General features: G+C 37.6%; 1 protein-coding gene across 2 annotated transcripts in view; it reads left to right on the top strand.

Moving 5' to 3' along the window:
• The first annotated feature begins 642 nt into the window (after window positions 1-642).
• rxraa (retinoid X receptor, alpha a) overlaps window positions 643-26,984 on the top strand; it is a 203,957-nt gene continuing 177,615 nt past the window's right edge. For both annotated transcript variants that reach the window (XM_055179410.2, XM_055179409.2), the window contains exons 1-2: window positions 643-663; window positions 1,193-1,319. In XM_055179410.2, coding sequence (XP_055035385.2) covers window positions 658-663; window positions 1,193-1,319 — 133 coding nt within the window. In that variant the 5' untranslated portion in view covers window positions 643-657. The remainder of the gene's footprint in view (window positions 664-1,192; window positions 1,320-26,984) is intronic.

Below are 26,984 nucleotides of genomic sequence, written 5' to 3'. Positions count from 1 at the left end.
CCAAACCCTCCATTTTCTTCTGCTGGGTGATGATAGATTGTTAAATGTGTCTTTTTTTCACTAACTGTCACTTTAAACCTTTTTCCTGAATCATCTGGTCTTATTAAAGTGGCCATTTGTCCTCTCTAGTGCTGTATGCGATGAGAGCGGTCGCACTGCCAATGACTGAAGTGCTCTTGTGGAGGGAAATATGGCTGGACCAGGGTCACGTAGGCCGTGAGCATCTGTGCTGTGCCGGTCCTTTCTCTTGCCTTATTATATTGTCAAGACAAGGCGATTCAGTTAATTGCCCCATTTAGAGGTTGAAATATTATGCAGTAACTCTACTCTGTTATGGCCTTTTTGGAGTGCTTTTCTGGATTCATGGTTTGTGCGAAATTGATTTTTTTTCTCATCTAACTTTTCAACAGACAACTTTCTTTTTTAATACTGCATGTGTTTATTCAGCCACATGATTCATTATACGCAAACTGCTTAAACGTTTTGCGTTTGTTTTATTATGCAAATTATCTACATTTATATAATTTTCATTGTGAAAATGTTTCATTATGGTCAACCTCAGTTCCTTTATATGTAAAAGATTAATCAGTGCATTTCTTAACATTCCCCTTTAATTTTTCACAGAATAAAGAAAGTAGAAAGCAGGTTTGGATCAATATGATGGTGAGTTATTCAACACAGGAATTTCACTATCCCTTTAATTCAGTTTAACCCTGCTGTCATCTCCTCTATTCATTTCCAAAGACTTCACACCATTGCAGTTCATTATACATTGTTGTTTTCTTAATAATTACGAGTTTACGGCATGAATGCCACAAGCTGATTTAATCAGATTTCCTGCTCTTGAAATCTTAGGTTGTGAAGAGTAAACATTCAACGCTATTGCATGGACTTAAAACAAACAGCGAAACAAACTATACTGGCATGCAATTGTACATTGAGGTGCCACTTGGCATGAGAAAATCTCGTTTTGGAAATCTATTCTGCAGCGCTCACTCTCGATAGTTTCCAATGGAAGAAAGCCAGGATTTCCTAATTCAGTAAGAATGGAGAGTTCTTAACAGATTGATCGGCAGCAGGGGACATCTATTCTTTAAATGACTGTTCGGAGGGGGGGGTGAAAGGTACTTTATGGATCTGTTTTAAGAGCAGTCTCAAAGAAACCTTTTGTTTTGTCTTGGGTGCATGGCAGGAGGAGAGAAGCGCAGAGATTATAGCTGCTATCGTAGAACTGCTTAAACTCTCTATTGAAACTGACAAACCATCTATCAACATCTTGCTGTGCCTTATGGATCCCTTCTGTCTTGATATACACATGGGTAAGTCTCTAGACTGCAGTCAATCTGTTTTACAGTAGGGTCCAGAAATCGGAGAGCACTTGATTCGAAAAAACTGCTGTTTTGCCATTTAATTTTTTTTTTGTACAATTGATATAATTTAGGTAAGCTGAATTCAAAGTTTAAGATGAAATGTGGAATTTGGTATTCGTAATATTATTTAGCTTTAATGACATGTATGCATTGCAACCTGATTTACCATGTTATACTAAGATGTCAATTAAAGGGGACATTTTAATATGTCCCCATGGTACATATGTGACGTTTTAGCTCAAAATACCCCACAGATAATTTATTATAGCATGTTAAAATTGCCGCTTTTTAAGTATGAGCAAAAAAGTGCCGTTTTCGGTGTGTCATTTTAAATGCCAATGAGCTGATCTTTGCCCTAAATGGCAGTGCCGTGATTGGATAGTGCAGATAAAGGGGCGGTATTATCCCCTTCTGACATCACAGGGGGAGCCAAATTTCAATGACCTATTTTTCACATGCTTGCAGAGAATGGTTTACCAAAACTAAGTTGATCTTTATCACGTTTTCTAGGTTGATAGAACCACTGGGTACCCAATTATAGCACTTAAACATGGAAAAGTCAGATTTTCATGATATGTCCCCTTTAAAACCTATGTGACCTATGTTCAGTTCACATATTCGCATATTTGAGTAGTTATGTAGATGTACTGTGGTGCAGATCTTAAATGTCTCATACTTGTTTCACATGTATTTGATTTAAACTTGTCAAAATCCAAAAGCTTTCTGTTTGTGTCCAAGATTAAATTAGATTTCCAAAACCTGATTTTCAAGGTTTTGGGATTCAAATAAACATTAGATGGTTTGAATCCCTTACAAAAAGTAACCATGGTGTTACTACAAATAAAATAAAATAAACTAAAAACCACCACTATAGGCTACACTCTCAGAAAAAGGTACAAAGGTTACAAGGACGGTACTTTTTCTAAAGGTCCAAATATGCAACTTTTGGGTACAACTTTTCTACCTTCTTGTTTCTTTTTTTCTTATGCATTGCACCTCTCACTTATTTTATCCACACACGGTGCCATCGGCAGATGCAAATATGGCATGTCAACATTCATGGGCTTTTTGTAAGTTTCTCGAAGCAGATTGGTCCTTATAAGCGAGTTCCCAATACGTCGGTCACGACGTGACGTCTCCGTTCCCTTCCTTCGGGGAATGAGGGTTACATACATACGTAACCGAGACGTTTCTTCTCATCTCATCTCTAATCTTGAGTACCTATAGATTAGTATTACATCCTTTGTATCTCCGAAGAGTCTTTATTTTTATCAGATTTATAAAAGACAGATCAGCTCTAGTGAATGTTTCCGGAAAAACATGACATCCTCGAGGTGTATCGTGGGAGCAAGCAACACACACAAAACACTATCCCACTAACTTCACGTTCGTGTCATTTACATTATGCACTTACGTGCCAATTTCCAAAATGACCCGGTTGGGACTTTTCAACGAAATCTACCGTTAAATAAACACACATTCAAAACTCAGCTGCTACCTCGGATAAACAAACTAAATCCATTGTTTCCATAAGGCTGGCTTACTTGGAAGGCTAAAGACTTTTACCTGAAGGAACAGTGCTAATGGGTGTCCTTGTCGTTCTCACTCTGATTGACATGTGGGCGTGCTTTTTCAGAGGAAGTGCCCATAAAAGGAATATGGGGTCACTGATACATAACAAGTACACTTGTAGGAAAGAAGAGGCGTTAGTTTGGCCCAGAAATACTCCATCGCACGTTCAACTGCTTTTTTGACACTTTACATTTGTTAAGCATTAGGATTACATTTTTACTACGATTTACCATAGTTCATTATTTTAAGGGATAAGCTCTTACTTATGATTCAGGGATTGGTTGATGGTATTTAACTTGGATCAAACAAGAAAGAATTAAAGTTAACGAACATGAATTTCAATCATGGATTGTTAGTGCAGATGTGTAACATTATAGTCATGCTGTACAATACATCCTTTGTAATTGCAACAGCTGCTTGTAATTATACGATTAAGCTTTTCATGTGTTAGGCTTTTAATGTGTTGATGTTTGCAATAATTGCAGCTGGATTAAAGAAGTGCTTGGAAACATTTGGAACGAGTTGACAAATAGTACAGTGCTCGAGCATTCAAGCATATGAGGCTGTCGCAAGGCGATGATGTATTTTCCAACAAGTGATTGTTGGCATTTTAAAGTTGGTTTGCGCCACTAGACGGTGACTGAGCTGGTTTTTACTTGGACTGTGTAAAGGTCATTTTTCTGGCATGCTAAATCTTTCTCTGCAGGTTCTGCTCCCCGCAAGAGCCATGAATTCAATATGTTGGACTCACTTGAAGAGCAAAAACCTTATTTTGGCAAACGACTACTGCTGTTTTGAGTAATAAATACCTGCTGTTTTTCATTTATGTGCCATGAAATGAGTTGGGTGTCTTAATATAGCTGTGTTTAACCATCAGCTACAGCAAATGACCACACGATTAACATTTGAGGTGGACAGCGTGATCTTTGCCATTTGATGGCCGGACCACAGGTTATACAGCTGCTGCTCGTAGGCCAAACATTTCATCCGTCAGGACAAAAACGAGAAAACAGAGAGCAAGAAAAATGCTGAATTAAATCTTAACGCATAAATATGCATCTGACAGAGGTTTGGCAGGCTGTGGAGCTTGCGAACCACTGAGAAGAGCTCGAGTGTTTGTTAAGAGGGGCTGTTGAGTATTGATTTTGCAACAGGGCTGGCACGGTGCTTTGGAATGTAAGCCGGTTCTGTTGCAAAAGCCAAGCGTTTTTTTTTTTTTGTGAGACGATGTTAACACTCCACCCAGAACTGCTGTGCGTCTGATGGACATGGATATCAGACCTTTATGATGACTAGAGTTCAATTGATTTTAATGAAGGTGATGCTTCTCAGTCACTCAGTCAAGCCAAGGGTTTACAGAAGTAAGGTTATGTTGTGGTGACAAAACGTTGAGAAAATGAAAGACTTTGCTGATGCATAGTTTGACATTTGGGAAAAATTTTGGTTTTCAAACTCCATGATTTTTGGTTTTCCTTTGCCCAAAATGTTGACTAGGCGGGCCAGGGCGTTGACCTGAATTTGTATACATTTTTGACCACTAAACGTTCCATCAGAGCTCTCGCTCTTAAACTGCATACTCGTTCACTCCTTCACTATTCCCTATTTAGTGAATGACAGTTGAGTTCACTATATGGGGAATAAAGTGAAAGTGATGTAATGGCCAGTGTATAGTATGGTAACCCATACTTGGAATTTGACCTTTGCATTTAACCCATTCCAGTGAGTAGTGAACACACACCCAGGAGAAATTGGGGGAAAGTTTCCTTGATTCAGGGGACCTTAAGCCGAATATATACTAGGGACATCCACATACATCATTTTCGTCATCAGGAGGTTCCGCGGTCGCCCGCGCCCACGGTCCGCGTGCGCCCCAAAATTTGAGACCGTGCGGACAGTACGCGTACAACAGCCCATGCCCGAGAAAATATTGAGACCAGACACTCCACTACAAACAATTACACAAAGGCAATAGACAGCATTTGCACACACATTTTGTTTGAGCCATTCTTGTTGATTGTTCTAAACTTTGTTTGCAATGGTGGTTCGGCTACTTTTCTTTACCTATCCTACATTTCCTGTAAATGTCGCAAATCAGTGCTGCCTGATGGCCTGGTAGAGAAATGATTTGAATAAAAAAACACGAACACTGCCTTCTATGCGTAGATGCGGTTAGTATACTTTGAAAGCTGCGCGGACGCGGAAAAAATGTATACCCGGTCACTAACTACTGGTCTTGGGAATCAAACTGATGACCTTCTGGTTACAAGACCGAATCTCCAACCATTAAGCCACTATTGACTTAGTGGATCCTGATCTCATGAATTTCCGTGGTATAGTCACGGAATATTTTGCTCATTTATCAATGTCATTTTCACGGATCTCCGCATTTTTCCATGTCTGTACCACAGACTTTCTTTTCTGTGTCAGTTTCACGTATTGGTTATTCAATTGATTTTCCTATTTTCTTACCATTGTTGCTTGGGTTTGAGTTTAGAACGACTTTCTGTTACATAAAATGACATCCTTACTCCTAACCCTAACGCCAGGCGACAGTTGTCTGAAAATCAGAAAAAAACTGTATAAACCAATAGTTAAAGTGCCATGTTAACCCAAACCCCAAATCTAACCCCAAATCCAAGCGACAATGGTAAGAAAATAGGAAAAACAATTGAGTAACCAATACGTGAAACTGACACGGAAAAGAAAATCCGTGGTATGGACACGGAAAAATTTGCAAAATATTCCGTGACTATACCACGGAAATTTGTGAGATCATGTTGCTAAGTGAACGACCAACGAATAGTACCATTGTGGACACTTTTGTCAACATCACACTCATTTTATATTGCAGTAACAACAGTTCTTTGAATCTGATTGGTTTGCCTGGAGCGGCTTTTACAGCCATGCCATATTCCACCAGTATTATCACAGGAACCGCTTCACTGTTTGTATCATTCCGCCACTGGTCGTTTAAGAATCAGTAACGGAGGCTTGTTTAACTGTACAGTAACATATTTGTGACTGGCACAACAGTGGACGGCCACACACTTCATCATCGTCACTAGCAGATTCATTGCTCTGACTTTTATATATTGTATGTGCCATGATCCAAAAAGAAAGACATTTATAGATATAAATATCAGGATACAGTATGCCAAACATCAGGTGGGGAGTGTGGGTACGGTATGCATAGATATGAATAGATACATGATTTACGCATATGTAGATGCATCCACAATTTGGGAATGGTCCAGTTACAGATCGAGGATACCACGATATTGAGCAGCCTTTGGTTAATAAACCCTGCAGAGATATATTCCCAAATATTTATAAAAATAGGCTAACCTCCACAAGTGAGGATATTGTTTTTGTAGCCTGTGTATTAAAGGCACTCTAAGCGAATCTGTGTGATGTTACTTTTTGTTGATGTTTGAACTGTTTTTAAACAAACGGAGCGTAGCGAACTCCTCCCCCACCCTTCCGTGCTTTCATGAACGCGCCCAACCCCCACCCCCAAATCCTTCTTGTCGTTTATTGGCTGGAACACTTTGTTATCGTTTCTGGTGGTAGGTTTGGCCACTTTGTTTTTATTGCAGTTTGTGGAGCCTGGGCTGTCTACAGAGATCGCGTTTTTTTACAGTTTGATCAGCGGACAGGCAGCAAGCAGATAGTGAGGAGATGTTTGCTGTATGTAACAAAGATGTTTTATGGTCTGAAACACGTGAATTCGCTTAGAGCACCTTTAACTTCATATTAGAGGTATTTAAGCTATAGTAACTTAACGTTGTGTTACCAAACACTTGTTGCCTTAATGTATTGTGTTTTATTATGTTAAAAAAATTATAATGTTTGCATCTACAACATTTGATCAAATAAGGGTATAAATACAGTGACGGACACACAGTCAGCTTGCTCTCAAGTGCTCTCAGCGACCGTCGTGGCAGGGTTGCCAGATTTGTGCAACAAAACCAACCCAATGGCCAGTTAAATCAAGCCTAATGACCATATCCCAAATACCAAGACTTTATTTTGATAAATGAAATAATCTTACCTTGATATTGATAGTCGATAAACACAATCCTTCAACATTTAACCCACGGGAAAAACAATCCACGTCACCAGGTTTAAAGTGATCACCGCAGAATTGGCAACACTGGTTAATGTAACGGCCTTGGACTGTTCCAAAATGACAGAAGACATGCGTATAGTGGCCCATAGAAACAGCCAATAATGACGTATCTATATATTCATATCTATGACTGTATGTACTGTACGGGCTTCTCTTGAAGTGAACTAAATTTGACAAAGCTACCTTTGGATGCATCCTAGTGACATCTTGAAACATAAAGAAAATATTAAAAAAGGAGTAAAACGCAAAAAGATTTGGTTGGGCTAGTTAGTATATCAATGTGTATTGATATATAAGAATATATATATATATATATATTCTGGCCATCAATTTTCCCATCAAAGATATTAAAACTCCAATTACTTATTGTACATCATGGGAACCAGCCAATTTCTCCAATGTCTTGATCATTTAACGCCTTGATGAAATGCCAAAGAGTTGCGTGAATCAGGTTTAGAGTGAAGGTTAGTGATAATGTAATTGCTCTTTGTAAAACGAATAGAATTCAATGGAAAGTCCCCACCTTGATGAAATAAAAACAAACTTTGTTTGTATGAGTGTGTGTGTAAATATATCCATTCACATAAGCATCTGCTCTTTTCATCATTCTCGTTGGCAAACACATGCCATGTAAAAAAGAATTAGCAAGCTATAATTTCACAGAGATTTGTTGATTGCAGTCTAGACCGGGCTTGACTTCAGCATGCTTTGTCAGCTCATTCTCCTGCATGGCTGCTCTCTACAGCTGCCTTATAGCCACACAAAATCCTGCTGTCTCATAAGTGACACAGTCGACTGCCAAAAAGAATCCGATTGGCAACTAAACAAAACCCCAGATGAAGTGATACAACTTTTGCCACACCCTTGGCCCTTATTCACGGTTTGGAAAGAAAGCGCTAGAAGAAAGATTGGCAGTTCTTGTAGAAAAGATCATTGCTCTGTAATATTTCATTTTTGTTTGATTGCTGTTTGGCATGAAAAGCTTGTCTCCATGATTTATTCCAGTTCTAACTCAATGCTCCACTATATAGGTTGATTTCTCCAAAATGTATACACACTGTGGTTTTGTGATGCTATTAATGCTTACATTTACATCCATGCATTTGGCAGATGCTTTTAAAGGAATATTCCATTTTCTTAAAAGAAAAATCCAGATAATTTACTCACCACCATGTCATCCAAAATGTTGATGTCTTTCTTTGTTCAGTCGAGAAGAAATGATGTTTTTTAAGGAAAACATTGCAGGATTTTTCTCATTTTGATGGACTTTAATAGACACCAACAATTAATACTTAACTCAACACGTAACAGTTTTTTTTCAACGGAGTTTCAAAGGACTATGAACAATCCCAAACAAGGCATAAGTGTCTTATCTAGCAAAACGGTTGTCATTTTTGACAAGAAAAATAACAAATATACACTTTTAAAGCAAAACTTCTCGTCTAGATCTGGTCGTGATGCGCCAGGTGACTCCACGCAATACGTCATGACGTCAAGAGGTCACAGAAGACGAAAACGAAACTCTGCCCCAGTGTTTACAAATGTGTTGAAAGAGGACCGTTCCTACGTTGTTGTATGTCAAATGATACTAATTAATGTCTTTGTGTCAGTTTATTGTTTAAAATGGTCCGCAAATGTGCGTTTTATATATGTAACACGTGACCTCCCTACGCCACTACGCATTTACGTTAGGTCGCGCTGGACCGGACCTAGACGAAAAGTTGTGGTTTTAAAGAGCATATTTTTTATTTTTCTTGTCAAAAATGACAATCGTTTCGCTAGAAAAGACTCTTATGCCTCGTTTGGGATTGTTTATAGTCCTTTGAAACTCCGTTGAAAAAAACTGTTACGTGTTGAGTTGGGTGTTAATTGTTGGGCTCTATTGGGGTCCATTGAAATGAGAAAGATCCTGCGGTGTTTTCCTCGGGAAACATAGTTTCTTCTCGACTGAACAAAGAAAGACATCAACATTTTGGATGACATGGTGGTGAGTAAATTATCTAGATTTTTCTTTTAAGAAAATGGAATATTCCTTTAAGTAACTTACAGTGCATTCAAGCTATTCAATTTCTCAAAACCACATTTGGGCTGCTAAAACACAGCACTACCCAAAGAGCTACAGGAACATTGCAGCGCGTTGCTTGTTTTAACATCCAATGGGAAGAGTTGGGGTGAGACTTTTTGCTTGACTGCCCAATGGCTGTAAAAGAGACTATAGCTTCAAGTTCCTTTTAAAGACAGTGCTACAAAAAGCTGAATTGTTTCAAGCCTTGGTTGGGTAAAATTTGGACAAATTCAATTGCTGGATTAAAATTAACCTTGCTTGTTGTTTAAACCCATTGTTTGGTCAAAAAAAAATCAGATTTTCTAGGTTAATTTAGCCCTACAATTAAATATTGGTGTGTCCATATTAGGGTGGGTCGATCCGATATTCTGTATCGATATTAGTGCAATATTGTCGCAAATGGCTAGCTTGCACCTTAAATTTCATTTTGAATTTTTGTGCTGATTTATAAAAACGATGCTATTAGTCTGTTTAAAACATTTAAATAAAAATGAAGCAACATTATTGCACATGTTTCATTGAGTCTTGAATTTGCAGTCATTTGTTGCACAGATGCTTTTGGTAGAGCTAACAAATGTATTATTTGCAGCTTAATTGATTAAAAGGGCGATAGCGATGGTACTGGATCAGTATCGACATATACTCAAGGTTGTGTATCGACATCGGTATCAGACATAAAAAAGTGGTATCGGCTCAGACCTAGTCCATATTTTACTCAACCATAGGTTGAAGCATCCAAGCATTTTTTTATGTTTTGAGTGTAGCTTTGCAGAAATTATTTCACATTTAAAGTCACAAATGGAACTTGCGATCGCCTTATTTTGCCCATTGTGACGTATATTTGAGTGAAAAATTTTTGAAATCAAAAAAGGTAGGGCGGACTTAAATTCATCCATCAAGAACTGAATGGATAATTGGAAGTTGGGTCATGTTGCTAATTGATAATCATTGCGATCTTTTCACGGGCCACTAGACAGACATGTCATCGTCTGCAACAACGTAGGGACGAAACGCGCTCTGTAGAACAGTTTGTCTTTTTAGGGCTACTGTAAAAACATGACAGCGATTTTCATGTAAGGGGATTTGCAGTGTGTGTAGATATAAGTGGCTCATTCTAAGATAATAAAAACAATACCATTCATTATTTAAGACGGGGCTAGTCAACTGGCGGCCCGCGGGCCAAATGCGGCCCTCTAATCATCTTTATCCAGCCCACCGGTCATTTTTGTCTGATTTAAAATCAGCATGGTTACTTTTACCTTTCCACTGTACATGACAAATGACGGCCGAAAAAACGTAAAGAGAGTCAGAAAGGTGCTGCGTGCGGTGCAACAATCTGCGGGTGTGTTATTATCCGATCCAATTTGAGCTTTGGATGCATAAAAAAAGTAATTATTTTATTAAGGGAATAAACCGCGTGACACGCTGGCCGGAAGTGATGTATTTCAGTGTGTTTCAATAAAAACACTGTGTACAAGGTGAAAATGTTGAATAATTTTTTGTTTAACTTTATCATTTACACTTGAATCCTTTATAAACGGTTCATTACTGATAAGTAAATTAATAAGTATAAATACATACGTAGATTAAAGGCTATTCCTTGACATGGATTTACAATTAAACTGTAATTTCGTTATGGCTGCCACTAGGGGCCGAACTCCGACCGTCGTGTCTGGATGTAGTGTACAATTGAAAGGCGTTTTAGCCTTTATATCTTTAAAATATTAAAAAAGAAAACAAAGTGTATTTGAATACTTGAAATGTAACAATTTCTGAAAGTTAAACACAGGGTTTCCACAGGTCCTTGAAATCCTTGAAAGTTTGTGAATCTGGGGGAAAAATGTCAAGGCCCTGGGAAGTTTTTGAAAATATACATACATAGATACAGGTCATTGAAAGTGCTTGAATCTATTTTATGCAAGAAGTTTTCTGGAAAAAAATCCATATTATTCCCTGTGTAGTGTAAGATATCATTAAAATTCTAGACTTTTTAAGCACACATGCTAAACTGTTCGCTTTAAATGCTTCTATCTTCTGTATGTGAATGTTGATTCGTTTTTGCATAGTTGTGTTTGACACATGAAAACGTCTCGGGTTACGTATGTAACTGTTGTTCCCTGAGAAGGGAACGAGACACTGTGTCCCTTGCCATACTTCATGCGTCCCTATAACGTCGTCTTTGGCAATATTTCAGATAGCGATATACTTCCTGGCTCCCGCGTCACCCTGTGTTTGTGGTTAAGCCTTATCATTGGTTGAATTTGATATACACATTCGGAGGCACTGACCCCTGGAAACGGCCCCAAAGTGTCATGGCAGTGACGCAGCGCGAGTTCCCTCGAAAGGGAACTGTAACAATTTATCTTAAAAGGTAAAACGATGTAACCTTGCTGTCACTTCAAATGTGTGCCCACATTTAGTCCTCGAATTTGAGGGTATTGGACCTGGAAAGTCCTTGAAAGGTCCTTGAATTTGAAGTTAACTAAGGTGTGTGAACCCTGTAAACAGTTATAAACAAAATAAGTTTAAGAGCTCTAAATGTGTTGATCATTTACACTTGCACTTTTTTGTGCAATGTTCAACTATTAAAATTTGGAAATGTGGTTCTTGCAATGTTAAACTGTTTTTAAAATATTAAAAAAGAAAATATGAATTTTCAGTAATTAAAAGGCAAAATACTGGAAACAAGAAATGTGCATCTATTTGAAAATGCATGTTTTAGTTGAAGACCCCTGATGTAAGGTCTTTTTACACAATGCGCAAAAGTATTTTTGTTACACAATGCACCTTTAACACAATATTCCCCAAAATAAAAGTTTTTAATTTCAAATTCATTGTGACTTTAAGTGGCGTATTTGTCTGCAACATGTTACAACAATTTTCTTGAAGGTCCATACATTTTATCCACCTCTTCCAGTATTGCGGAGTATGCAGTTCTATACAGTAGATTGAGAAATTGCATGTCTTGTTGTAATGCATGCTGCAAAAGAGCCATGAGCAAATTTCCACTGCATCTGCCCTTGATCTCTCTCCTCCATGTGTCCTTTTCTTGTATACTTCCTCCCTACTTCATCTCCCAGCGTGTCTTGGGATGAAGCTCTATTGATCGTGAAAGTGTGTGATTGTAATAAACTTTGACAGCTCACCATGCACACTTGCAAAGAGCTGAGAGGAGAGAACCATGTGGCCGATCCACGGGGCAGAAGATCACGTCAGCACAGCTCCAAACATGTCTCATACATGGTTGCATTCTCCCGCTCGCCCTCCCGCCCTCTATGCAATTCTGAAAGTTTCTGATCATCGTGTACACAAAGTAAACACACGTTTTTGTGGTGTCTACTGTATATGCCCGACTCGCATGTGGTTTTCGCACCCCCATGTGTAAATTGCGGTCATATTTACTACTGAAAGAACATGCTTTAAATTCAGAGAGGTAGTGTTTAAGGTGGTGTTATGGTGCTCATCGCAAAGACTTACAGTACGAGGTCCGCCTAAAGTAACCGCGATTGCTTTAAGTGGACATAATGAACTGACTGCTCTGAATATGTTCATCAACTCCTCTATAAACTCCCTAAACTCTGCTTCCCATCTATTAGGTCTATTCGACGGCTAATTTATAATGATTTCCAAATGTGCATGTGTTTGCATGTACTCACGGGGTCTAACAGAGTTGAGTAGGTGCTGTGGCATACCACAAAAAATTCCTATTTAAAGACAAGACATAATATTATTCAGGGAAAGGGATTGAATAGTAGCGTTTAGACATGGTGGTTGAAAATGACCTGTATGAAAACCAAACCAAAATGACTAAAAATGTACATTCTTCTCTTTAATTCATAGTGCACAACGTTTAATCAAATTAATAACAGTTATACTTTGAATAATTACAGAATGGGCAGGAAGGAAAGGAACAATGTTTCGACCACATCAGAGTCATCTGAAAGTCAAATTACTGTTTGTAAAATAAGAAATAATAATGAAATATTATCTATGTACGTGTTGTGGTGGTGTTTCAGAATGATGTAATGCTAAAACGTAGACAGTAACATGCTTTTTTTGTGCAGACTGTATTGATCACAGTGATATAATGCAGCAGTGCTGCCAAATTTAGGGGCAATTGAGTTAGAGACGACTGCTTAATTTCAAATCTGTGTATTATAGACCTTACCGCAGAATACAAAACAGTAATGTTTATACACGTAGCTATTTGCTGAATTATATTGCCTGTTTTATGTAAACCACTACGGTTGAAATAGATGTCGATTGACTGATCTGTGTTTGTATTTATGTCTCACGGGAAAGTATCTTGTCTGTTTCGGCTCTATTGAGGGATAAGTCTCTGGGTTGCAGGGGTCCTGTCACGTTAAATTCACACTCAGTGAGTGTGTTATGACGGCAAGGACAGCTATTCTCAGGGAAGGTTATCGGGCTTAGCAGTGCTCAGAAAAGATGTGGTAAGAGGGGAATCACAAGGAAGGACATTTCATGCACTACATGGGCTTGTTGTGTCAGGGTGTGCTGCTGTACAGACCATAATATTTTTGTAGTGCAGTATGTGTACTATGCATAGTATGTAAATTTCCTGTTTGCATGAAATGCATCGTTGACGTACTGTATTTGCAAAAATGTGCATAACACGTAGCACACTGTTGGGAAAACCTGTCCCACAATGCAATGCAGTCGACTTGAGCTTTTATTTCTAATGTGGCAGATGAACTTGAAGCCATCAGCCTAACCACAGAGTTTAGCCTACAAATCTAATCTAAAAATACTAATCAGCAGTGTTGGGGAAAGTTACTTTTAAAAGAAATGCATTACAATATTAAAGAGCCAGTAAGATGCCAATTTTAAGCATCCTATCACTGTTCATAAGTCCTGGACAACAGGTTTAAATGCATGCAAGGTCAAAAAACACTTAAATTTTCTCAAAATATAAATTTAAAATTACCCCATTTCTCAGAGATCCCCAAACGATTCGTGTGAAGCCGATCAACGACTCAGTCTGCCTAAACCCCACCTTTCAGTAGCCTACTCTGCTCTGATTGGTCAACTGACAGAGTGTCTTTGCACACAATGCACAGATCACAGATCAGTCTCACAGACCACAGATCGGTGGCACAGACCAACAACAGTGCAACATGTATTGACCTCGTGCTAACATGATTTACCGAAAAGACATTATTGACTTCAATACACAACATTCATCATTAATCCAAGCAATAAAAACGATGATAGAAACTAACATTTTACACTCATTTAAGCATTTATGTAAGCTAATCGGGTTTTAGCAAAACCGTAATTGCAACATGCGTTAGCCACTTGCTAACGTGACTCTGACAGTATATTAAGAGTTTAAACAAGGACATCATTCATCATTAATGCAAGCAATGTTGTTCCAAATAAAATGGTTACTGAACCATCTTTCATTGCCAAACGTCTAGTAAATTTCTCTGTGAAAAAGTAATTTTAACCACTGATTTTTTGCAGCCAAACGTTTAGTATATCCCTCCTTGAAAAGGTAATTTTAACCACAGATTTTTCATATATCTTCATCCCTTGGTAGTGAAAACAACACAAACTGAAAACACATCGTCATATGATGTTTACACACTAACTAGCTGTGGGCAGGTCATAGTTTTCGTTTCTCCCGGGCAAGGTTGTAGGCGGAGATTATTATGCAAAGAGTTGGTATTATGTGGATAAAGACAGGCAGGAGATTCAATCCATATGACGACTTGTTTCAGCGATTCAGAGCCGACTCCCTATAGAAGCCAATAACTTTATTAATCATGCACTTTTTGGTTCAACTACTTTACACATTGTTTAGATTGATGGACAGCTATATGACACACTGCAATACAGGTCATTTTCGATTTTGGATCTGTGAGGCTCTTTAAGTTACTTCCCAAAAAAGTAACTAATTGCGTTACTTAATTACTTTTCATGGAAAGTAATACTTACATTACTTTTGCATTTACTTTTGCGTTACTTGGCTGAGGCTTGATCCCTTTCAGGCCTTGTAGATGTTTTTTTATGACTGAGAAGTTCTGCATTTAGAAATTGCTTATTTCCATCGCAAAAATGTCAAGTTCCGGCCTACCATCTCCGTTTCTGACTCAAACTGTTCCTGCTGAGGCGCGCACACATAAAGTGCATAATTCTAAGTGACTACATTCCGTTTAAATCAAATTAATTAAACTGAAAAGTAACTCAAATATTAATGTGTACATTTATAAAGTAATGGTTTACTTTACTCGTTACTTTAAAAAAGTAATATTATTACGTAATGCACATTACTTGTAATGCGTTACCCCAACACTGCTAATCAGTATACTCTACAATATATTTTGCTGTATGCAGTACTGCTTACAGATTAGTGATGGGGCCGAAACTGCCTATGCCGAGTCAAGACCGAGTCTTTGAAGGGTCAAGAACGAGTTGAGACAGAGTCCGTTGGTTATCAAATAGAGTCGAGTCCGAGTCAAGACTGAGTCTTTGAGGAAGCAAGTCCGAGTTAAGACCAAGTCCTTTAGGAGTCGAGACCGAGTCGAGACCAAGACCATAAAAACATGTCAGTTTTCATATTAATGATTTAATATCAACAGTTAGGCCTACAGAGTAAGCTAGATTGGGAATTGTTTAGAGGAGCAGTCTTAAAGGATTAGTCCATTTTCTTAAAAGAAATATCCAGATAATTTACTCACCACCATGTCATCCAAAATGTTGATGTCTTTCTTTGTTCAGTCGAAAAGAAATTATGTTTTTTGAGGGAAAAAATTGTAGGATTTTTCTAATTTTAATGGACTTTACTAGAGCCCAACATTTAATACTTAACTCAACACTTAACAGTTTTTTTCAACGGAGTTTCAAAGGACTATAAACAATCCCAAACGAGGCATAAGGGTCTTATCTAGCGAAACGATTGTCATTTTTGATAATAAAAATAACAAATATACACTTTTAAAGCACAACGTTTCGCTAGATAAGACATCAACATTTTGGATGATATGGTGGTGAGTAAATTATCTCGATTTTTCTTTTAAGAAAATGGACTAATCCTTTAAGGCTAAAACTAATATAAAAGGTTGAGTTACAAAGTTATATAGACCAAAATCACTTTTTGTACCAGGCTGTAGACACATTTATTCCTGCTGTAAAGTCTATGGGAACTGACTCCCTTTTTGAGCTTCATCAGTGAGATCGGAATGTTGCCCCTTACTTTAGACAGTGTTGATTTTCTTCATTGAACCACAGTGGGTAACAATGCTTCATGCATCCTTTATGCTTTGTCAAAGCTGTCGATTTTCTCTTTTAGAAAGCAATGTTGTCTTTCAAACAGTTATACATGGACTTTCAGCCAGTATGTCTGGTAAACATGAAAAACAGACAGTCGGATAGACCTTCAGGCAAACAGTGAAGACCACAGAGCGGTTCTTTGGTAACCTGAATGAATGCGCAGAGGGATTCAGTCTGACACGACTCATGTGGTAAATTCATGCCTCATTTATCACTTCATCAATTGGTCATTATCAAGGATAACGTTTGAATTTATTCCACTGTCTTCATAGCAGAGTCTAACCACAGACTGTAGACAATGCCGGATAACATAAGAAACCGAAGATTAGATGTAGCCACACACAGACATATAAACACAAACACATGTGACTGTCCACTTGCCTTAGGGTTGGAAAACCCTTGACCAACAAAAGGATCAGAGGAGGATGGTAAGAGAAAATCGATCTTAACTGCCTCAAATCAATATCAATAATGGTGATGATGTTTTCTGGCCCTGACCTAACATAGACAAACGAGGAAAGACAAGAGACACAAAGGCGCAATAAACTGTGGAAGTGACTTTGTTTTAAGGGGATGGCATCTAGTTATATGAAGTCACGGCATCTTTTTGACCAGAAGCTAAATAGTGCTTGCTGCCTTTGTTTGTTCATAATTAAAAAATTAGGATTGAAGCAGGATGTATACTTAATGTATAAAAACACATTCAGCAATATCCAGGACAATGTGTAATGCGTTAACGTTTTAATGAGACTAATGGTATTGCCTTCTAATGCTTGAGGTGAGGTTTGACATTTGGGACTTATTAATGATGGGATTGTTCAGCATATTTATTAGCTAAAAATTTTTGTGTATTCAAAAAGTCCTGCGGTATTGCAAATTCATCTTTAAAAGTAGTCTACTATGCAATCTCTCAATTAATATTCAACTAAATCTTAAAAACAGTTTGCATGATAACTATACAGTACAAGCGTTGTGGTTTAGAAATAGTTTTTGTTGAAGCAGAACATGTTATGCTGCAGGGCATGTTTATGCCAACGTGGTAATAGTTGTAATCATTTAAAGGTTTAATTTTATTAAAGGAACACTCCACTTTTTTGAAAATATGCTCATTTTCCAGCACACATAGAGTTAAACATTAGATTTTTACCGTTTTGGAATCCATTCAGCCGATCTCCGGGTCTGGCGCTAGCACTTTTAGCATAGCTTAGCACAATCCATTGAATCTGATTAGAACATTAGCATCACGCTCAAAAATGACCAAAGAGTTTCAATATTTTTCCGATTTATAACTTCTGTAGTTACATCGTGTACTAAGACCAACCGAAAATTAAAAGTTGTGATTTTCTAGGCAGATATGGCTAGGAACTATACTCTCAAACTGGTGTATGATAGTCCACCACATAAGCAAATTCAACAAGGTGTTTGGTTTGGTTTAATTAATTTATTTTATTACATTTATTTTGGGCTATGGTTAGACGTCTATTAAATTTTCACAGACATCCCAAATTTAGTCTTTGTCTAGTTTTATCCTAGACGTCTGCGCTGTTGGCTATTAGCCGTCTTTTAAATGCAAAATTGCTTGTTTTATCATTCTAATAATTTTGTATTATAAAACCCAACTTTAGCTGGATGTCTTTATACATCCTGTCTGCAGTTTCACCATAAGACATTTCAAACTGAAAAGTTTTCAATAGTGGAGAATTACAATAATTGCAAAAGTTCATCCTTTAAAACGAACTGTCCGCACAGCGATGATTAGTCCCTTCTCCGAAATTAATCCCAAGATTCCCTTGTGTCAGGATCTTAACCTCATTCCTTCTAGTGCTATCTCTCCTTTCAGTGAGAAGGGTATAATATTAGTTTCTGTGAATCACTGGACATTTGTCACCTTCTTGTGGACGCAAATTAGTTTAACCCCACTGGTGATGTCATTTTTGCCACACAGAATTAAAACCGTATCACTGTGGAGAGGATTTGCCTCCACGTTTGATTGGGTATTGCCATGAACCTTCTTCACAGCCTCTCATCTGTGCTCTCGTAGCCCTGCCAGAGTGGCAATGGAAAGGGGCGGACATTCGAGAAGGGCCGATAGAGTTCCTCATAAGCTCTCTTAGGTGAACTGCCCACTGGATCCGTTTACTGCCTGGGCAGCTACGACGGTGAAGTGATCCCCGGCTTTAAAGTATGAGGCTATGATTACTCGTGCTTGCCTGTGTGTGTATGTTTTGGAAGGGAACATTGTTCAACCCCCAGCGGTGGGTTCAAATAGAGGTCCCACAGCTGTGCATCTCTGGGGAGGTTGGGAGGGGCTTATGGGAAACCAGAGAGGATGAGGAGCATGTGGCCACAGCAGCGCTCCTCAGTCGGAGCTCGGCTTTCTCTACACTTTGTGTTTTTTGTCACCGAAACTTTTCCATTCGCAAATTTTTCATCTCTTTCTGTGCTTGACTAAATTCAGAGCCATACTCTTGTGATGACCCCAGAGATGTGCAGTTTTGTCTTGATGATACTGTGTGGAATTAACATAAGGGATGACATCATAAAATAATGGTCTCTGTGGTCTGCAGTGTTGCATTTCACAGAGGAGAACGTAGAAGCGGGAAACCGTACAAAAAAGACAGGGATCGTAATTTTAAGGTGCACTGCAAAAAATGACTTTCTTACTTAGTATTTTTGTCTTGTTTTCAGTAAAAATATCTAAAAGTTCTTACATTTAGATTTATTTTCTTGATGAGCAAAATTACCTCGGAAAATAAGTCTAGTTTTTATACAAAAAATATAAACTTTAAGTAAATTACTGCCTAAAACAAGCAAGAAAAAAATTCTTGAAATAAGTTAACTTTTTCCGTAAACACTTAATTAAAGAAAAAAATTCTAATTCCATTCGCAAGTTGTTGTTTTTTTTTTTTTTTTTGTTGCTTGTTTTAAGCAGAAATTCTATTAAATTTTATATTTTTGTCTAAAAACTAGACTTATTTTCCTAGGTCATTTTGTTCACCAAAAAAAACCATATTAATTGAATTTCTTTATATTTTTACTGAAAACAAGAAATACTAAGTCATTTTTTTTGCATTGTGATTTTGTGAAACACACACTGCAAAAAATGATTTTCAAGTATTTTTGTCTTGTTTTAAGTAAAAATATCTAAATACCTAAATTAAGATGGTTTTTCTTTATGAGCAAAATGAACCAAGAAAATAAGTCTAGTTTTTAGACCAAAAATATAAAATTTAAGTGATTTTGTGCATAAAACAATTTTTCTTGAATTTAGTGTTTAAAAAATGTTTACCCCGTTTGCAGATTTTTATTGCTTGTTTTATGCACAAAATCACTTAAATTTTATATTTTTGGTCTTAAAACTAGACTTATTTTCTTGGGTCGTTTTGCTCATCAAGAAAATATATCTTAATTTAATTTTTAGTATTTTTGTCTTGTTTTCAGTAAAAATATCTAAGTAAGAAAATTCTGCAAAAAATGACTTTCTTTCTTAGTATATTTGTCTTGTTTTCAGTAAAAAAATATCTAAAAATTCTTACAAATAAAATTGTATTTTCTTGATGAGCAAAATTACCAAATAAGTCAAGTTTTTAGACAAAAAATATAAACTTTATGTAAATTACTGCCTAAAACAAGCTAAATAATTTGCCAATAGAATAAGAAAAAAATTCTTGGAATAAGTTTACTATTTTCATAAACACTTAATTCAAGAAAATTTTTCTTATTACATTTGCAGTTTCTTTTATTGCTTGTTTTAAGCGCAAATTCTCCTAAATTGTATATGTTTTGTCTAAAAAATAGACTTATTTTCCTAGGTAATTTTGCTAAAATATATCTTAATTTAAGAATTTTTAGATATTTTTACTGAAAACAAGACAAAAAATACTAACTAAGAAAGTCATTTTTTGCAGTGTGGTTTTGTGAAACACAGCGGTTTAGACGTTTTGCATTCTTCTCCCTTTTAAGAGTTTTGGAGATCAGGTTAGATTTAGGCTTAGAAAGTTCAAGGTGACCTTTGCATTTACATTTATACATTTATGGCAGACGCTTTATCCAATGCAACATATAGTGCCTTCAATCTATACATTTTTATCCATGTGTGTGTTCCCTGGAAATCGATCCCACAGCCTTTAGCGCTGCTCTCGCAATCCCCTTCCAAACACAGCAACAGGAGCACTTAAAACCCTAAATAAAGCTGTTTCTTACAATCTTATCATTACTGTTTTGCTTTGAGATCTTTAGATTAGATAATACTGTTGGACATGTGTATTTGCCTTCTCAATTACCTTGTCTATTCATCTCTCCTCTCATTTGGATGTTCCAGGTAACATGACACTGCATAAATATTTGTTCAACATAACCGTTCCCCTATTCAGTTTATAAAGATGCCGAAACCCGACGACGCCAAAGTAATGCTAGCCGAGCCCGCGTGGACATTATTGATGAGTAAGTGTTACTGTTACAAACCAATTACTCAGTCATTCAACTTTGATGAGGAACCCTACAAATAAGCAGCCACGCTTTCCCAACTCTCGCTTTCACCATTGTCTGCACTTCCTGTGTCTCACTTTTTCTCTTTCCTATTAAGTAGGAGGCAGAAATCGACACAGGGGAAAATGTTTGTCGGTTCAGGAGGTAAAAAGTCAAGAGGTGAACGGTTTGCCCCCTCGGTGACACTGAGAAATCGGTAAAGTGATATCGCGCCAGGAAAACGAATAAAATGAAGCAGTTGCCACCTCTGCATGTGGCTAAACTGGTAAATGTGGGGAAGCGCGTGTCAGCGGTGAAGTGAAAGATGAGGAACTTCCTTTCGGGCGTTCGCGCATGCTGTGAGGAGTATCGGGCGAGAGTGGGAGGTGTGTCTATATGTGTTGGTAGTGACAGACTCCCTGAAACTAGACAAAACCAAACCCTCGCAGGTCTGATTTCTTGACTGGATTTCTTGACTGTTCAACCGTGACCTGTTTAATGTTTGACCCTCACCTGTATTTGTCATTGCAAATCCAACTATAATTTGCTAATCAATCGAAGACTGACGGAAAGGTTTTGCAGATGAGTTTTTGTTGTGTCCTGAAATGATTGTTCTCTCGGTGCTAATATGTGGATGTTAAAAGTCAGCCGTAAAGCTGACGAAGGCATTTGTGTTATTTAACATCTGATAAAAAAGGAAACAGGCGTTTCCTTAACAGGAAGGATGTGCCTGGTGAACGTCCCCTGTGTTGTGTGAGAAAGGGGAACCCGGCTTGCAGCCAAATGACACTGGTAGCAGTTTAACTAATGAGGTCGTGTGATTAATTTTGAGAACCAACGGTCAAAATGAAAGATGCGCTGGCATGCTATTTGTGAGTGTGGGGTTTTGCTTCATTGAAGTCAGACTGAGGAAGCTGTTTCTGGAGCTCAATTGGTAGAGCAATGTATTAGATTGTGGGTTCGATCCCAGGAAACACACATACTGATAAATACGTATATAGCTGGATAAATAGCTTAAATTTGGAGCTTTGGTTTGCTTTTAGCACTTGTGGACCGTAGGAAAGTTCCTAGCTCTTTGAGGTTTCCCTGTTCTCTCCAAGCGTTTTAACTTCAATCCAGGATTTGTGATAAAAGGCAAGTTTTCCTTGTAGAGAGACAAGAGCAGGAAAGCTGTTGTGCATTAACACAGTGCTAAGGAAGAGCACTCGGGTGATGTTTATGGAGATTTATTGGTCTCCCTCAGGTCCTAATTGCGTCCTCCCAGTGGGTTGTCCTGTTAGGGCAGATGAGATCTGCAGCCCACTGCGAGTCTTATAATGGCCGGAGCAGGTGGACTGACGTATTGTTTACGTCTGTATGTTATGGAGACAAATGGTGCCCCCCGACTCCTTTGGCCTGGAGGACACACACACAGATCACCTCATAAAATGAGCTCAACTTGGCCTTCAACTGAATGTTAGGAGCCACGCCGTGATCCCCGGGGGAGCAAGGTTGAGGAATAATTTTAGGAGAAGGTGAAATGTTATACAAGGCGTGTAATGTGAACAAGACCTTATTATCTGTTTTTGCTTCTGATAACGGCTTTAATTCAAGCTGTCTCTTAGTCTGACCACCAGATGCCCAATACAAGACTGAAACCAGCCAACATTTCTTGCTTTTGATGTGACTTTCCACAGACTTTTTCATTTTGAGTGATGCCCTTCATAACTCATTTAGTTACTGGCATGGAAAGTCAAAAAAAGTTTTTCACTTCGCTTAGGTTTATTCTGTGAAGACCAGAGGAGGCGGAGTCTAGGAAAGATCAGAAAAAATGCTTCAGGCAGGGAAAAAATCAGGGTATAGAAAGAGAGACAGAAACTGTCCCAACCTGTCTGTTTTTCAAGGTTATTACAAATCACTTCAAAGAAGTGTTATTTTTTAGAAAGACCGAATCTTACTCCAGAAACAAAGTTTTGACAGGTTATGTGTGCCATTTTGTTGATGAGAAAAAAGATTTGTCTGTCCTAGCTTTGCATCGTTTGCAGCGATAGATACCTGTCTGTGAAAACCTGAAGCTACATTCATTTTTTGTGATTTATAAAATCATCCTACATAATGGAAAGGGCATTCTGTCTAAATATAACCTTGATTTCTTTAATATTGACTGAGTGAAGCCATGTCAAAAATTGAAAACAATGTTAAATGAATGCCTGAAATCTAACACGACAGTCATTAAATTTTGCCCTATGTTTTCATATTTAAATACACGTTTCTGGGAGGTAGGGCATAGAGAAGCAACAGTAATGTACGGTATGTTGAAAATAATGTGTTTTTTGAACCTGTCAGGATCCTGCCAGATCCTTGTTTGTATTTAGATATAGTTCAGCATGGCATGGTTCTGACAGTACAATGTTTCATGTGGGAGATGCGTGGTTTTAGTATTGGTTTATTCTGACCACGCATTTCCTGGGTCTCGTCACTTTTTCCCCAATCCCTTACTTGTGATTCTTTTCAGGTGTGTGCCATTTAGTTTTCCCTATTTAAAGTCCTTGTGTTTGGTGTTCTGTACGGGTTCGTTTCGTTCTGTATGTGAGTAATCGTGTAATCGATGCTCTTTAACAGTGTTGGGGAAAGTTACTTTTAAAACAATATTAAGTTACTCCCAAAAAAGTAACTAATTGTGTTACTTAGTTACTTTACATGGAAAGTAATGCTTACGTTACTTTTTAGTTACTTTTGCTTACTTTTTCTTGGCTGAGGCTTGATCTCTTTCTGGCCTTGCAGGTGTTTTTTATGACCGAAAAGTTCTGCATTCAGAAATTGCATATTTTGTCACAAAAATGTCGAGCTCTGGCCTGCCATCTTAGTTTTTGACTCAAACTGTTCCCACACAAGCGTGTACGCATAGAGTGCATAATGTGACTACGTTTAGTTTAATTCAGTACATCATTTTTTAAAATCAAATTAATGAAACTAAAACAGAACTGGCATTACTTTTTTAAAAAAATCACTCAAATATTAATCTGTACAAATGTAATGCGCTACTTTACTTCTTACTTTGGAAAAATAATATTATTACGTAATACACAATACTTATAATGCGTTACCCCAACACTGCTCTTTAAAGTTGTCTAAAAAGTCCTAAGCAACACGTATTACTAACGACAAATACATTTTTGATATATTTATGTAGGAAATGTAGAAAAAATCTTCATGGAACATGATTTTATCTTAATCACGTTCTTTCTGATTCCATTTTTAAAACCCTAGTTAGTGTGTAATGTTGCTATAGACGGTTTCAGCAGTCGTGGTTCGCACGTAACTTCACGGTAAACTCCACTAAGAATAAATAACAACAAAGTTCTTTAAACGTAGTTTATTTATTTAACAAGCAAAATAACAACACATAGATCACCTAGGAAACCAAAACATTTGTTATTTTCGACAAGGCATTTGTTCAAGAGATCAGTTTAGCAACTAGTCAGACCATAAAAAAAAATGAAACCGGAAGTAAAGTTCGGATCCAGACGTGTATCGCGTCCGATGAAACAGTCTATAATAGCATAAATAACACCTGTAAAATGATAAAGCTCAAAGTTCACTGCCAGGCGATATATTTTCTTTAACATAATTCCCCTTTCAAAGCGTACAGCGAACGGCCGGTTTGGACTACAGCCCTCTACTTCCTGCTTTAATGACGTCACTACAACAGTTTTTTTGACTAAACTCTGCCCACAGGAATAGTCAGTCGCCAGCTAAGCTAACAGCAAGCTAAGCTGCTATCGAATCAAAACACACTAAACAAACTACACAATCAGAACTCGATACGTATTTCTGAAGGAGGGACTTCACAGAACAAGGAAGACATCAGCCTGTTTTGAGGACAGTGAAAACATCGGTATACAGATAAGTAAATTGTGTGGAAAATACAGAGTTTTTTTATACATGAAACATGAACACATGTTATAATGCGCACTGTAAACACAATCAAAGCTTCAAAAACACAGAAAGAATGGGACCTTTAATATCCTAATGATTTTTGGTGACTTATGTTAATGGTTTTGTGGTCCAAATCTATTTAAAATGACACCGTGCCTACGCCAGCTTATAGACAAACCCTATTATTTTATTCATTCCTTTATTTATTTATGAAATAATAATATCATCCGTCTGTTAACACCGCCCATACCTTGCTAGACTTTCATATTTTGAATCTGGTCTGGAAAGAAATAGAGACGTCTCTACATGTGGGAGGCAGGTGGATGGTGACAGCTCATGACTTTTGCAAAGGAACATGGTCTGTCTGATGAGTCTAAGACAGGCCTGTCAGACAGTCTGTAAGTGCACTAATGACTGCATGCGTCCTTTCCACTCGGGCCATAAATATTGGATAGAAATGTAAGTGCATATTTTCACGTCACCCGTCTGATGGTTAGTCCCAGGCCCATGTGTATTTGAAGGACCATCGGGCAAAGTCACAGGACAGGGTTGAGGAATATTTCATGATCCGAAACCTGCCAGGCAGTCAAATGTCTTGTTATTATGAAGTGGCTAGATTTAGATCAGTCCTAGCCTTACAAACCAAAGCATGCTGAATCTAAAAGTAGTGTCTACAGATGTGAAGGACTTAAAGGAAAACACCACCATTTTCAATATTTTACTATGTTCTTACCTCAACTTAGATGAATTAATTCATACCTGTCTTTTTCCAATGCGTGCACTTAATCTTTGTACAAGCTTTGTGAATGTGTTAGCATTTAGCCTATCCCCATTCATTCCTATCTCTCCAAACAAAAGTTTTATTTTGTGCCACCATACTTTCTCGTGCAACTACTCATGTAAATGTTTTTAAATAGGAAAAACATAGAAGTGTTTGGTGGTTTCTAAATTCATCCCTGTTTGGAGCCATAGGAATGAATGGGGCTAGGCTAAATGCTAACACATCCACGACGCGCTGTACAAAGATTAAAAGTGCACGCATTGGAAAAAAGATAGCTATGTATTAATTTGTCCAAGTTGAGGTAAGAACACAATTTTGAAAAACAGTGGTGTTGTCCTTTAAGGGATAGTTTGAAAATTGTGTCACCATTAAATACTGTACACTCTCAGAAAAAGGTGCAAGATGGTACAAAAGTTGTCACTGTGGCGGTACCAAAAAGTACACTTTTGTACCTAAAAGTTGCATACTGGTACCTCAAAAGTACATCTGTACTAAAATGATACATATTATGACCTTTTTACCTTCCTTGTGACAACCTTTGTATCTTTTTTATGCCTTACAGTGACTTTAACCTCCTAATACCTGGTGTTTCTTACATTTTTTGTTTTTTGCACCATAATACTTAATTCTGTGTAACTGGAATCTGCTAACCTGTTACACTGCTTCATGTTCAAAGTAAAATATTTGGTTATTACTGTATATTTATTGGTTCTTCCTAACCCCAAATAGCTGAAAGAAATCTAAAATGCAAGCCATACCAAAGCTCGGGTCTTAGGAGGTTAAGTTAGAAGCAGAACAATATTTAAGTACTCAGATTTACATTTATGCATTTGACAGACGCTTATTCAAAGTGACTTATAGTGCACCACAAACAACGTTTTATCATTACAGTACATGTATGTATGTTTCCTCGAACCCGAGACCCTTGCAATGCTAACGCATTGTAATGTGTGCATCAACAAAAGGAATCATAGGAAGGTGTTTGCGTACTTGCATTTCTTTTCTTGCATTTGGGTTAGAAAAACATCAGAGTGACTTTTTTGGTGAGTGTACCTTTAAAAGATACCGATAATAGGAGATCAGTAATTTTGTTGGCATGCCACTAATAGTATAAATCTGCTTGATGTTAAATACACAACAATGAGTCACATTACAAATTCATAAGGCCATGCAGAGGAGTCTGTAGGTAGAGCAGACATGTGGGTGGCAGATGTTTAGGGGCTAGTCTGAGGGTTATATTCGGGTAAAAAGGTATGACTCACAGACAGTCATTTCACACCAGTAACAGGTAAAAGCAAAACAGTTTCATAAGAAGCAGTTACACTCAGATTAAGCAACATTGCAGGTCCAGGACAGCAATGTTTCCAGTGGGACCAAAGGAGTGTG

This window comes from Misgurnus anguillicaudatus, chromosome 9, assembly GCF_027580225.2.
Source record: "Misgurnus anguillicaudatus chromosome 9, ASM2758022v2, whole genome shotgun sequence".
Classification (NCBI taxonomy): Eukaryota; Metazoa; Chordata; class Actinopteri; order Cypriniformes; family Cobitidae; genus Misgurnus; species Misgurnus anguillicaudatus.
The sequence above is the reverse complement of the archived record's forward strand: the minus strand, read 5'-3'. Positions and strand labels throughout refer to the sequence as shown.